At 36.6% G+C, this 13762-nt stretch overlaps 2 protein-coding genes across 2 annotated transcripts; one reads left to right on the forward strand and one right to left on the reverse strand.

Annotated features, from left to right (window-relative positions):
- Positions 1–2046: 2046 nt before the first annotated feature.
- Positions 2047–4353, forward strand: LOC110886715 (equilibrative nucleotide transporter 8). The gene is made up of 2 exons (XM_022134551.2): positions 2047–2556; positions 3587–4353. The coding sequence occupies exons 1-2, from the start codon at positions 2070–2072 to the stop codon at positions 4279–4281; spliced, it is 1182 nt and encodes a 393-aa protein (XP_021990243.1). The 5' UTR covers positions 2047–2069; the 3' UTR covers positions 4282–4353.
- Positions 4354–6088: 1735 nt separating this feature from the next.
- On the reverse strand, positions 6089–7961 carry LOC110886714. Its single transcript, XM_022134550.2, has 3 exons — positions 7395–7961; positions 6583–6755; positions 6089–6490 (listed from the first exon to the last, which is right to left on the reverse strand). Exons 1-3 carry the CDS (start codon positions 7902–7904, stop codon positions 6328–6330), a joined length of 846 nt encoding a protein of 281 aa, XP_021990242.1. The 5' UTR covers positions 7905–7961; the 3' UTR covers positions 6089–6327.
- Between the last annotated feature and the right edge of the window lie 5801 nt (positions 7962–13762).

Here is a 13762-nt window from a genome sequence, read left to right on the forward strand (position 1 = left end):
AAAATAAGCCTATTTTAGACGAAACCCATTAACTATTAAAACCCAAAGACCCAAACACCATTTCGCGCAATCAATTTAATTTAAACAATTAAAAAAGTAACCTAATAAAAAAATGAGAGAGCTATATATTTGATTACCCCCCCCCCCCCACAAGTCGACTCTTCAAAGTAAAAACTCAATCGACAATTTTGTCGAGACGCCTACCGCCGCCGATTGTAGGGGTGTGCATGGGTCGTTTTTGCACTCAAACCAAAAAAACCCGAAAATTCGGTATTTAGGTTTGTAAAAACCGTTTAGTTTTGGTTTTGTCGGCTTTGCTACTTGGGCTTGAAAACTTTTGGGCCGAAAAATTTGGATTTTTTTTATTGTGTGACCCGGTCCGAACCGAAAAAAATAATATTTAGCGATAGACAGCCGATAATGAAAAATTTCCAACCCCCATGAAATAAATTCTTAATTCCGCCACCACATCGAACTTTCAACCCATACCAATGGCCCTTTCCAACCCAATCCTATTTTGACCCGTTACCCCTCCCCCCCCCCCCCCCCCCACCTTTAGTTATGATCTTATAGATCATACAGGTTGTTAATCGGGTACAAAACATGATCTTTTGTATTCCATACCACCTCCCAGGAGTCAAAATCCAAGATTTTTCAAACAACTTTGGGTATAAACCAAACCAAACATGCTCATACATGACAGATGTGTGTGAACTGTGAATAGATAGATGACATAAAGGTGAAAATCAGAATATATGGAGAATATTTTACCGCTGAGAAGCTAAGGAATGGACCATATAGACTCCAAGGTGTCATTACATGATCTGTTGGAGTAATAAATATGATTCCTGTAACATGATTGAAAAGGATTAAAACACCAAAGCAAAGCCAACATGTGTTATAACAGTAGAATAAATATACATCACAAAGTAAACAGTAGAATAAATGTACATCACAAAGTAAAGAAAAACTACAAATTATTTCTTGCCATCCATGTACATCCCCACGTGGGACATATTTGTTTTCATGTGTGATAAAGTAACAATAGCTAGATAGAGGTATGGTGTGGCGGTGTGCCTATATCGCATTCTCCTAGACCCCGGATTTTACTGGGTATGGTCGTTGTTGTGTTGTTGTATGATAGAGTAACAACATTTGGGTTTAACGTCAGCACGTTATTTTGTAAAACCTAGTCTATGTCAATTAATTAACTATTAACTATATATTAATTTTCAACTTTGTGTTGCATTATTAGTTGTAACTCACTTGGTTTTACCCCACTTGTTTTTTTATCTTTAAGTTTTTTTTACTTTTAACCCCAATATTTTTACATGTTTTACAATTTAACCCCAACACTTTTAACTTTCAGCTTTGGCACCGATACTTTTCATGTTTTACAAATTTTTCGTCTTACGTATTGGTCTAGATTTTGCGAGTTAACATGCCGCAACGTGCGTGTTTGGTTTAATGTTTTTACGCCTATTATTTTCCTGTTTAACGGCCCCTTCGCAACGCGTGGGTCCTAGATCAACTTAGTTATTGTTTTCTATGTTTTATATTTCACGTGTGTGGTTCAACATTTTTTACGTCTACTTTTCTCATCGTTTGGTTTTTATTTATTTATTTATTTATTTATTTATTTTTATTTGTATTTATACGAGTTTTCTCAGTGTTGGTGGTCGATAACCATGGTGTGGCATTGGTGCTGCTTGGCAGTATTTTACGCCCCTGCCGCAACCTTGGGGTTGGGGGGGGGGGGGTTAATACTAGTTAGAACAAAGATGTACTTAAAGGAAAAATAAAAATAGTTATATACACAAGAAAACTACCTTCCTTTTATTGTTCTTGTAAGACATTGATGGATTCTGCTTCACTAAGTAAAAGACAGCCATCATATAAAAAAAACTGAGATATTGCACAGTTCACATCAATCTTGAATTAAAGGCGGATTTCCAATGATCCAGAGCAAAAGATTTGAAAAGAATCTTCCTTTTTATAAAATTCACACCAAAATATCTTTATTCCTGCTTATATAATGCACCCTTCTAAGCACCAAAGGATCAGAAAAAATGGAGAGTTTAAAGAACGAGTCGAATGACATTATACCGAAAGACACCTGCAAACTAGCTTATATAATTCACTTCTTACTTGGTGCAGGAAATTTGCTTCCATGGAATGCTTTAATCACTGCTATCGATTACTTCGGTTATCTTTATCCAGATAAACATGTGGAAAAAGTGTTTTCAGTAGCTTATATGGGTTCGTCGCTTTTAACGTTGATTTGTATGATAAAGTGGAGTAGTTTCAGCAGATTAGTCGGCTTTCAAGTGCGGATGAACGTTGGATTTACCATGTTTGTTGCGTCGCTCATGGTAAGTCCAACGCTTGATTGGGTTTCTTGGCACGAGAAGTCCATGTCAGCATTTTATATAGTGGTTGCATCGGTTGTGGTCTGCGGTTTAGCTGATGGCTTGGTTGGCGGGAGCCTTATAGGATCCGCCGGGAAGTTGCCGAAAGAATACATGCAGGCTGTTTTTGCTGGAACTGCTTCATCAGGTATGTGTGGGTCGGTTTAGGTAACTAGTTAAGATGGATAGTTTTATATAAAGCGTAATGGGCCGGGTCAGGTTGAGCCTACCCCAGGAACATTCTTTTGTTCATTTTTATTTTTATAAATATTAAAAAGTAATTGGCCCCTAGTTGTCAATAGCGAATAGCTGACCATAGCGAATAGCGGACCATAGCGACAGACTACCTATATGCTACGGAGCGATAACGACGAAATAGCGCCTGTCATTTCATGTTTTTCGCAAAGGGGTAGAAAATAATAAAAAAAACTATATTTAACACACCAAATATGTATAAAAGTGCTAAAATAGCTCAAATACGCTATCACTAATCATCTAAAAATATAACAAAGATAATAAAAAAATCCGCTATTTATCGCTACTGGGCCTGTAGCGACACTTCACCTATACGCTACGCTATTCACTATAACGTGCGCTATTGACACCTATGAATTGGCCAAAGAAAACCGGATCGACCCATAACTAAATATGAAATTATGAAAAGTGCATCCATTAAATAAAGAGTAAACTTCCGTTTTGCTCCCTGTGGTTTGGTTACTTTAACGGTTTTGCTCCAAACCTTTAAAAATAGCCATTTTACTACCTGATGTTTTGGTTTTGTTGCTAGTTTGCTCCCTGCAGGGAGCAAAATGGAAAAACAAACAATTTGGATGGAGTTAGAGGCGGGGAGCAAACTGGCAAAAAAACCGAAACATCAGGGAGTAAAATGGCTATTTTTAAAGGTTTGGAGCAAAACCGTTAAAGTGACCAAACCACAGGGAGCAAAACGGAAGTTTACTCTTAAATAAAAATTAAGCATTTGAATATGCTTTGGGGTATTATGAAGTATTAACCTATTTGACCCGTTTTCATTTTAACAAAGTTTTAAACTTTACCCGTCGCAGATAAAACAATAAAACACAACACAAAAAATAAATCGCCACATTTTTAGGCAAACGGGTAGTAATAACATTCGGATGCGCCAATTAAGCTAATAAATAAAACTACAAATTTTTCAGGAATTTTGGTATCGCTTTTGAGAATCATAACAAAAGCATCACTTCCACATGATCCACAAGGGCTGAAGAAAAGTGCACACTTATATTTCCTAGTTAGCACAGTTATTTTGCTACTCTGCATGGTTTGTTGCACCTTGTTGTACAAGTTACCAGTTATGGAACACCATTACAAACTACAACAAAATAACGGTTCGGCGTCACAGACAAAACTTTGGGATGTAGCAAGAACGATTCAATGGCCCGCTTTAGGAATATTCGTCATATATACCGTAACATTATCAATTTTCCCGGGATTTCTAGCTGAAAACATAAAATCAAAACTCCTCAAAGATTGGTACCCGATAGTCTTAATTACCATTTATAATATCGCGGATTTTGGAGGGAAATGTTTTACTGCGGTTTATGTTTTAAGGAGTGTTGCGAAAGCTACATGGGGTTGTTTGGGGAGATTGTTGTTGTATCCGCTTTTTTCGGCTTGTTTGCATGGGCCGAAATGGGTTAGAAATGAGGTGTTTGTGGTGTTTTTGACTGTTGTTTTGGGGTTTACTAATGGGTATTTGACAAGTGTCATAATGATTCTGGCGCCAAAATCGGTTCCACCTTCGGAAGCTGAAATGGCTGCTGTTGTGATGGCTTTGTTTTTGTGTTTAGGATTAGTTTCGGGTTCGGTTCTTGGCTGGTTTTGGATCATTTGAAGTTGTTATTTAGTGATTCTATGTAATTCTCATTCTCATTTGTAGTATAATATACAAGAATATCATTAGTTATTATAAAACGCGATTGATTATATATATATATACTATATATATATATATATATATATATATATATAAACAAGAAGTATTTTAACATAAATAACCCACTTTCAGGCCCTCAGGCGCATTTTCAGGCCAAGTTCAAACGAAATTCTTGCAAAAAAAAAATCGTCTGAACACGTCTCTAACAATTATACCAACCCTAAACAAGCCAAAAGTCAAGCTAAACTAGCCCTAAAGAAGCCTAAAACATGTCTGAAACCCCTAAAAATGGTATATTTATACTATACGCGTCGCTTAAAAAGCCCTCGCTTTTTAAGCGCCTTGCACTGAGGCCCAAGGCTTGCCCTTTGCGCCTTGAGTGCACCTTTCACCTTCGACAACTATGATATCACCCCAGTGTTCTTACATTAATCATCAATCCCTCGATATTTATATGCTTGTGAGCTTGATTAGATATGTTAGTTGGTGATCTTCCCTAACCGAAATCCTGTATTACACAGTTTCATCATCATACTCAGTAAATCCCACCAATAGCAAAGCTAAGGTAGGGTCTGAGGAGGGTAAGATGTAGACAACCTTACCTCTACCCGTTAAGAATAGAGAAGCTGCTTCCAGTGAGACTCCCGGCTCGCTTTATTACACAGATTAATTTCTTTAATCATTTGACACAATCAACTTTAAACAATAAAGTAAAGAACTTCATGAATTCAGATGAAACATGTAAACATTTTCTCACAAGAAGGAAGACACAATACCCTAATCAATTCTTTATTGTCCTAACAGGTGTTTACAATGAAGGGCTTCTTTTTTTTTTTCTAATCATTAACATACATACAAGCTAGATATGATGAAAATTATATGGTTTCTTTTATGGTAGTATATGCATGGATTTGTTATTCATGTTGTATCCATAACAGTGTGTAATGATAAAATACAACGAAGTTAAATCAATAATCATGACATATTTGCGGGGCCTGAACCCTATACCGCTACACGTTATGTGCGACGTCTCACATCATGCTAGCTAGATATTTCTTTCAAGTCACATAACAACAGATAAATAAAACATAACCCTCCTTTGATCTCTTGTCATATTCCATCCAATCAATTCATTTGAGCAGCTGTACTTCAATACAAAAGGCAATGAATGGTCCTCTCTTTATAAGCCTAATAATATTTCTTTTTATCTTGAACTAAGCTCCATCATTCATATATGAAGCAACTTACTTAGCTATATATGTAAAGAAGTGGTTGTTTATTGATGTAGCGCGTGATACGATAACGAAGATCAAAACACGTTGATTCTACGAATACCCGTGTTGTCTTCCCCAAACCCCCAAAATTCAACCCAAAGGGCACAGAATTTGAAGTGAAAACTGAGTTAATTCAAAATTGAAGTCTGGTCTTTCAAATTACTAGAGAAACATATAAATAGGAACAGAAATTCGAAATAGGCCTAAAAAAGACCATGGGCCAAACACAAGCCCAAAAACAAAATGCCCAAAACACCTTAAAAAACATAAAAACGTAAATAACTAATAGAAATAAGCGTTTTTTGGCCTGGACGATGGTTTGAAGCAAGATGGAGCTCGTTCTCACGTTCGTTTCGCCTGGTCGCACGCCCAAAACGGGCCCTCGTAGCCAAGTTAGATCCATTTTATTGAAGCCCCTTTTGTTACGCGATCTTGACCCTACAAATAAAATGTAGCCCGCTCCTCCACACTTGGGCCCGCATCATTTATAAAGTATACAAGAAGTCATAATATCATTTTATTACCTTTGTAACATATTAATTACAAAAACAACATGTATAGAAATTAGAAATATATCTACAATAACCAACAAACCCTTGATATGACAAGTGACAATATCACATGGCTTGTTAAAAGAGCAAAAAAACAAATAAAAAACAACAACAAACAAAGGTGGGGTTAGAAAGTTACTATATATTATCTCTGTCAATATACAATAGAGTATTCATCTTTAAGAAGCTGCAGCAATTGGAGGTAACTGTGAAGTTCCTGTTAAGAAACTTGGTGTCAATACATTCATATCACAAATATCTTGTTTAACAACTTCATCCTCTTCTTCCTCTTCTTCGTCGTCAGCGTCCCAAAGAAACCGAGCATAAGAAGCTATAACATAACTGGACCGTCATCACACAAACAAATTTAGATCAAATGAGCAAAAAATATTATGTCTAAAGCAAAGTTCTTTAAAAATAAGCATTCGTTATACCAGTCATCTGGCGACGCTTGAACGGCTTGATCAAAATAGTTTTGCGCGCGAGGGGCGTCCTTTTGTGTCTCCCAAATCAAATCGGCATACATTGACAAAACATTTCCATCGTTCGGATTCGCCAGTATTGCTCTGCTGCAGTACTCTTCAGCCTTGGGGAAATCGCCTCTAACCTATTTAAAACAACAGATCAATGTGAAAATTGTTAAATCAATCTAGGGGCGTAAATGAGCCAAGACCAGCCCAAGCCAAAGCCTGTCTCGTGAGTAGTTTTTTAAGCTCAAGCTCGCCGTGGACAAAGGCTTTTTTTAATCAATCAGTTAATCTCTCTCTCTCTCTCTCTCTCTCTCTCTATATATATATATATATATATATATATAATCATTTTTTATAGATATCCATAATTGTAACTTTTTTCTATAGCATAATATATAGAATTTAGTTACTTTTATCACAATTTTATATACAAAATATTAGTTATATAAATATATATATATATATATATATATATATATATATTTAATATAATAAATAATAACTATATAACTAATAAGCTCATTTAGGCTAATGAACCATAACTCAAGCTTGATAAGTGAAGCTCGGCCTCTAACTCATCTATTAAACAGGCTTATTTTTAGGCTCGGGCTAGTTTAAGCTTGACTCGTATCAAGCTTTAATCACGGCTCATTTATTAAACAAACTTCTTTTTTAGGCATGTACTCGTTTAACCTCAGCTCGATTCAATCTTTTATCAATCCATGAATCATGATATGCATAGTAAAACACAAATTAATCAAATAAACCATATATACCTCTTTCAAATACTTAGCATAATTGCTAAGAAGCATTGCATTCCCAGGGTTTGCTTCAATCATATTCTGATAATACAAATCCGTACTATCATCCTCATGATCATTCCCGAGCCCATCGCCACCATATATCTTCCCTTCACCGCCTCCACCGCCACCACCCGTCCCATCCACCATAACCTCAAACCCACGATGCCCGTTATCATACAAACCTGAAGACGAAAACATCAAAAACTCATGATCACTCTCCTCTCCTTCAGTGTCTTCTTCAACAGCGATAGACGCGATCAAAGAACCGGTGGTTTTGGTAAGTGGGGAGAGAGAGTTCATGATCAGATCGGTTTCGGATGAAGCTCTGATGAGTTTCTTGGGTGAGTTCATGGAGCAAAGTGTGATTGTTGGTGATTTGGGGTTGCGGCGGATGGATAACGGATCGAATGGTGATGATTCTTTGTGGGTTTCATGTAGAAACCATGAATTAAGGGCTGGATTTGATGAGCTGCGAAGTAGCATCTTCCAAATGGAAAACCCTGAAAGAATTCAAGATAGAGTGTTTGAATAAAATGAAAGGGGGTTTGGAGGGTTTTATAAGGAGAAAAGGCGGGAGGATTAATCTTGACCGTTGGGACGGTTGTGAGTTGTTACTATGAAATAATCTAGTGCTATTAAACCTGCGTGTTACAGCTAGGGGTGTAAACGAGTCGGGCTGAGCCCGAGCTCGCCTGGGCTCGAGCTTGGCTCGTCATGTTTTTTTGAAACTCGAGCTCGGCTCGGTTCGAGCCTACTTATTTGAGTTCGAGTTCGGCTCGTGAGTAAAACCCAAAGCTCGAGCTCGGCTCGAGCTATTTTGAGAACAACATTAGGCGAGCTAAAAACTTGGCTCGGGCTCGCTTCAGTATCGCTTAAACGAGCCAAAACTCGGCTCAAGCTCGGCTCGCCAATGTTATCATCATTATTATTATATTATATATAAAATAAATAAATTTTTGTTTGGGCTCGTTTAGGCTCGCAAGCCTAAACGAGCTTTGTATTTCAGGCTCGAGCTCGGGCTCGATAACTAAACGAGCTCTATTTCAAGCTCGAGCTCGGGCTCGTTAAAGCTCGGCTCGTTTAACCGAGTCGATAACGAGTATCTCTCGAGCCTCTAGGCTTGTTTACACCCCTAGTTACAGCCGGGACCCAGTGAATATTTAGTTGATATGGTAGCTGTATACGACTATACGCTATGAAAAAACGAGAAAGAAAAAAATAAAGTCATAATACTAATCAAAATGATATCTACACTTGTTCAGTTTGTTTGTTGTGGTTATAGCTTGGCTATGAACATTCACATGTAAACGTAATGATGAAAAAGTACATCATAATTTAATAAAAACGTGATGGTACAACATTATTGTGAATGGATTTTCGGAAATCCATTATTCACATGGATATATAATGCATTTTAGATTTTATTAATTTTTTAATAGGGTCGTTTGCATTATTTTCTTGGGGATTACTACTACCGTAACAAATAAGCTATGTGTCTATCTCAAATACATATATATTGATTATGACTTGAGGTTCACTCACCTTCCATTGGTTTTGGTGTGTAGTAAATCATTTAGGCTTGATGAAATCAATGGGACCCATAATTGATTACAATGTGAAAATCATATGTTCGACTAAAATTCGAAATGATATTTGAATCACTATTTTTGTGCAACTTTGAAAATTAAAAATGTTCACAACAAAATATCATGTATATGTAAAAGATTTCGTTGAATGTGCGTTTCGACTTCAATCATTGCACAAAGATAGTGATTCTGATATCTCTAGCAGGTTGGATCATCAGTTGGTGGATCCAGATTTTTTTCTCACTAGGTTCACTTTTTTAGGTGCTTAATTTTCAGTCAACTCAATGTTCGAATTTTCGGGTCGGGTTGGGTCGGGCTTTATCACTAAAGTCAATATTTTTTTCCATCCCACTATCTATCTCCGTCTCTAAAAAATTCTAAATTTACCACTATATTGATTTGTAAAAGAAAGCGTTGATGCAAGAATCAAACTCTGGATGTCAAGGATAGAAACAACGAGTCTTACCAATGGAAGACTAGAAGCTTTTTGTTATGGGTTCACCTGGAAGACTAGAAGCTTTTTGTTATGGGTTCACTCAGCATTTATTTATGGGTTTCTACTGTATTTTTTATAGAGATTTTCACTAAAAATTACAAACCGAGTGGATTCCTAGGAACTGGTGTCTTAGTGTAAACCCGCCCTTGAGGATCAGGACAAATATCGCGTAGTTGCTTATTATATGAGAAAAATAACTTTATATGTGAGTAAATGATAACAACATATACACACACATGATGAAAATAAGTGGAATTTTGTATAGTAGAGATGTAGTTGAGTTAGGGAAAGATCTACAAGTTGTGTGGAGGAGACTATATGTTATAGATGACATGTGAATTATGAGCCTCATGAAGAATTTTCATATCTTTACAAGGTCACACACTTGGGGTAGGGGTGGGGTAGGGAGTAGAGGATCAAATTCTGCTCAGAGAGAAAACAAAACTTTTTTGTTTGGTTCTTTGGAAATTAAAACCAACTTGATTACTCATATGATGTGTAAATTGAACATATTCATTAAATATCGTTTAAAAAAGGTTATAAAACATGACATGTATATTATTCTGTTAATAATATGAATATGAATATGAATTTTATACTTATATTAAGTGTTTAAAGTATAAAAACTAGCATAATTTTTTCGTGTATTAACTTGATCAATTTTAGCTTTGAATATATTTAGAGTAAACAAGTCAAGATGCTCGTGAGATACTTGAGCCGAGCTTAAACGAGCTCAAGCTTAGAAATATGACTGACTGCTCGTTATATAAATGAGTCCGGGCGAACTTCATTTAACGAGCTCGTTTAGGTTCGCGACCCTAAACGAGTCTATTATTTCTTTTATATTAAAATATGATTAAAATAGCTATATGCATTATGTTATCTGTAGAAATTATAATTACAGTTGTATAAATAATTGCTACTAATGTATAAAAATTTAAATAATAATTAATAAACGATTTGAGCTTCAAACGGTTTTGAGCCCGACATCGGCTCAGTTTAAAGAGGCCTAGCCTGGTTATAAAGTTATATGGGCTTATGTATACAGTCATCTTTTTAGGTAAACGAGCTTTCGCCCGGCAAAAATATTTATCCAAAAGACGTTTGCAGGTTTTATGTCACATAAAAGAAAAAATATAAAACCACCTACGATACACAACATAACGGTGTAGTAGACTATATCTAAATCTACCACTAGCGAAACAATGAAACTAAAATCATACAAAATACCACTAAACAGGGGGGCACGGTCTCATAGCAGTCGAGGAGTTGACCTTGGTCATAGCCCGAGCAGGGTGGGTTTATACGTGAGATTCTTTGCCGTTCAAAAAGAACAAAACAGAGAACTACACAAGTGTTAACCCAGTACGATATGGGCCTTCAAGCGGCCCAAAAACACAAAACCCTATCCTACCCTCGAGGGCCTTTGGCTATTACCAAATCTTCAAAGGGAACAGATAATGAGGATGGGCCGAATATGGCACCAGGCCCAAATATACAGTCTACTTTGCGTTCGTGGTTCATATATGAAGTAATGTGATTTAACGAGGCCCAGCCTGGTTATAAAGTCGATGCTAAAAAATTAAAGGGTTTATCAATTATCAATCCACTAGGTTAGAATCCCGTGTATTACAAACGGGTTGAATAAATGCAGTTTTATATATCTAATAATAAAAAAATATATCTTTAAAAATCTCGTTTATTACACGGGTTGAATAAATGCAATTTTATATACCAAATAATAAAACAATATATATTTAAAAATCTCATTTATTACATTGGTTGAATAAATGTAATTTTATATATTAAATAATAAAAAAAAGTTATATCTTTAAGAACCTCCCATGTATTGTACGGGCTAAGTAAATTTAATTTTATATATTAAATAATAAAAAAGTTACATTTTTAAGAACCTCGTCGAGCTGAGGAGCGAGACTAAGTTCGACCGTTAGGGAGACTAAAGCGGGAGGCTGTGTTATACAGGTTGAACACATGTAATTTTATATACCAAACAATAAAAAGTTATATCTTTATAAATCCTATGTATTATATGTATTGAATAAATCTAATTTTATATACTTACATAATAAAAAAAGTTATATTTTTAAAACCTCGAGTATTACACGAGTTGCATAAATGTAATTTTGTATAGTAAAAAAATAAAAATGTTATATCTTTAAAAAACGTCGTTTATTACACGGGTTCAATGGATCTAATAAAAATGTATATCTTAAAAAAACTAACGGATATACTCGATATACGATGGATGAGGTGATTGCAGTGATTGTTCTTATAAATGTCACGTAAACATAGTGATTACCATATTTGAGTTGAGAATTGAACACAAAAATATAAGTATAGAACCAATAAACACCTTTTAAACATTTTTGAAATAGGTTCTACCCTTAACTATTTTAGTGTAATAAAATAAATAAATCATTTAAATTAACTGAGTTAGTGCTAAAGGACATAACTTGCAAGGGTTTGCAAACATCGAGTACGTTTTCTATAATTACTGAAGACAAAGGACACAGTTTGCAATAAGCGACATGCATAAAGGACGATTTTTGTAATTTACTCTATTTTAAAATATTATATATATTATCTCCCATATGAATTGTTATTTTTATATTAAATTTAATTGTATAATTATCTTTTAATTGATATTAATTATCTATAAAAATAGATGGCTTCAATGAATGACACATGTTCAAAACTTGGTTTATAGATTCGCAATATGAATTTTCAAAGATGCTAAAAAAAAATTAAAGGGTTTATCAATTATCAATCCATTCGAGCAATATGAATTTTCAAAAAGGAAAATTATGGTCTAAAACTTAAAATTTTAATATAGAGTAAATTGCCATTTTAGTTCCTGAGTTTTTGTTCAAATTTGCCATTTTAGTCCAAATATTTTTTTTTGCCTCTAGGTCCCTGACTTTTCCCTTTTGTTGCCATTTTGATCACATACACTAACTCCATCCAAAAACTCCATCTTTAACCAGTGGTATTTTGGAGATTTTCATTTTAAATGTTTTCAATTGCCATTTTGATCCAATTCCAAAAAAAAACAAAAAAATTCCAACAATTCAAAAAAATTCTAAAAAATAATAAAAATTCTAAAAAATCATAAAAATTCTAAAAAAATACAAAAAATCCGTTTCGGCGCGAACCGTTTTCAAACCCGAACCGTTTCGAGCTGAACCGTTTCGAGGCGAACCGTTTCGACCCGTACCGTTTCAACCCGAACCGTTTCGAGCTGAGCCATTTCGACGCGAACCGTTTCAACCCGTACCGTTTCGACCCGAACCGTTTCGAGCTGAACCGTTTCGACCCGTACCGTTTCGAGCTGAACCGTTTCGACGCGAACCGTTTCGAGCTGAACCGTTTCGAACTGAACCGTTTCGAGCCGAACCATTTGGAGCTGAACCATTTCGAACCGAACCGTTTCTAGCTGAACCGTTTCGAACCGAACCGTTTCGAGCCGTACAGTTTCGAGCTGAACCGTTTCGACCCGTACCGTTTCGAGCTGAACCGTTTCGACCCGTTTCGACCCGTACCGTTTCGAGCTGAACCGTTTCGACCCGTACCGTTTCGAGGCACGGTTCGCGTCGAAACGATTCAGCTCGAAACGGTTCGGGTCGAAACGGTACGGGTCGAAACGGTTCGCGTCGAAACGGTTCGGCTCGAAATGGTTCGGCTCGAAACGGTTCGGGTCGAAACGGTACGTGTCGAAACGGTACGGGTCGAAACGGTTCGGGTCGAAACGGTTCGGCTCGAAACGCTTCCGCTCGAAACGGTTCGGCTCGAAACGTTACGGGTCGAAACGGTACGGGTCGAAACGGTTCGGGTCGAAACGGTACGGGTCGAAACGGTACGGGTCGAAATGGTTCAGCTCGAAACAGTTCGGGTCGAAACGGTACGGGTCGAAACGGTTCGGGTCGAAATGGTACGGGTCGAAACGGTTCGCGTCGAAACGGTTCAGCTCGAAACGGTTCGGGTCGAAACTGTACGGGTCGAAACGGTTCGCGTCGAAACGGTTCAGCTCGAAACGGTTCGGGTCGAAACTGTACGGGTCGAAACGGTTCGCGTCGAAACGGTTCAGCTCGAAACGGTTCGGGTCGAAACGGTACGGGTCGAAACGGTTCGCGTCAAAACGGTTCGGGCTCGAAACGGTTCGCGCCGAAACGGATTTTCTGGATTTTTTAGAATTTTTATGATTTTTTAGAATTTTTTGGATTTTTTTTGATTTTTTTGAA

Source organism: Helianthus annuus, chromosome 10 (assembly GCF_002127325.2).
Source record: "Helianthus annuus cultivar XRQ/B chromosome 10, HanXRQr2.0-SUNRISE, whole genome shotgun sequence".
NCBI lineage: Eukaryota > Viridiplantae > Streptophyta > Magnoliopsida > Asterales > Asteraceae > Helianthus > Helianthus annuus.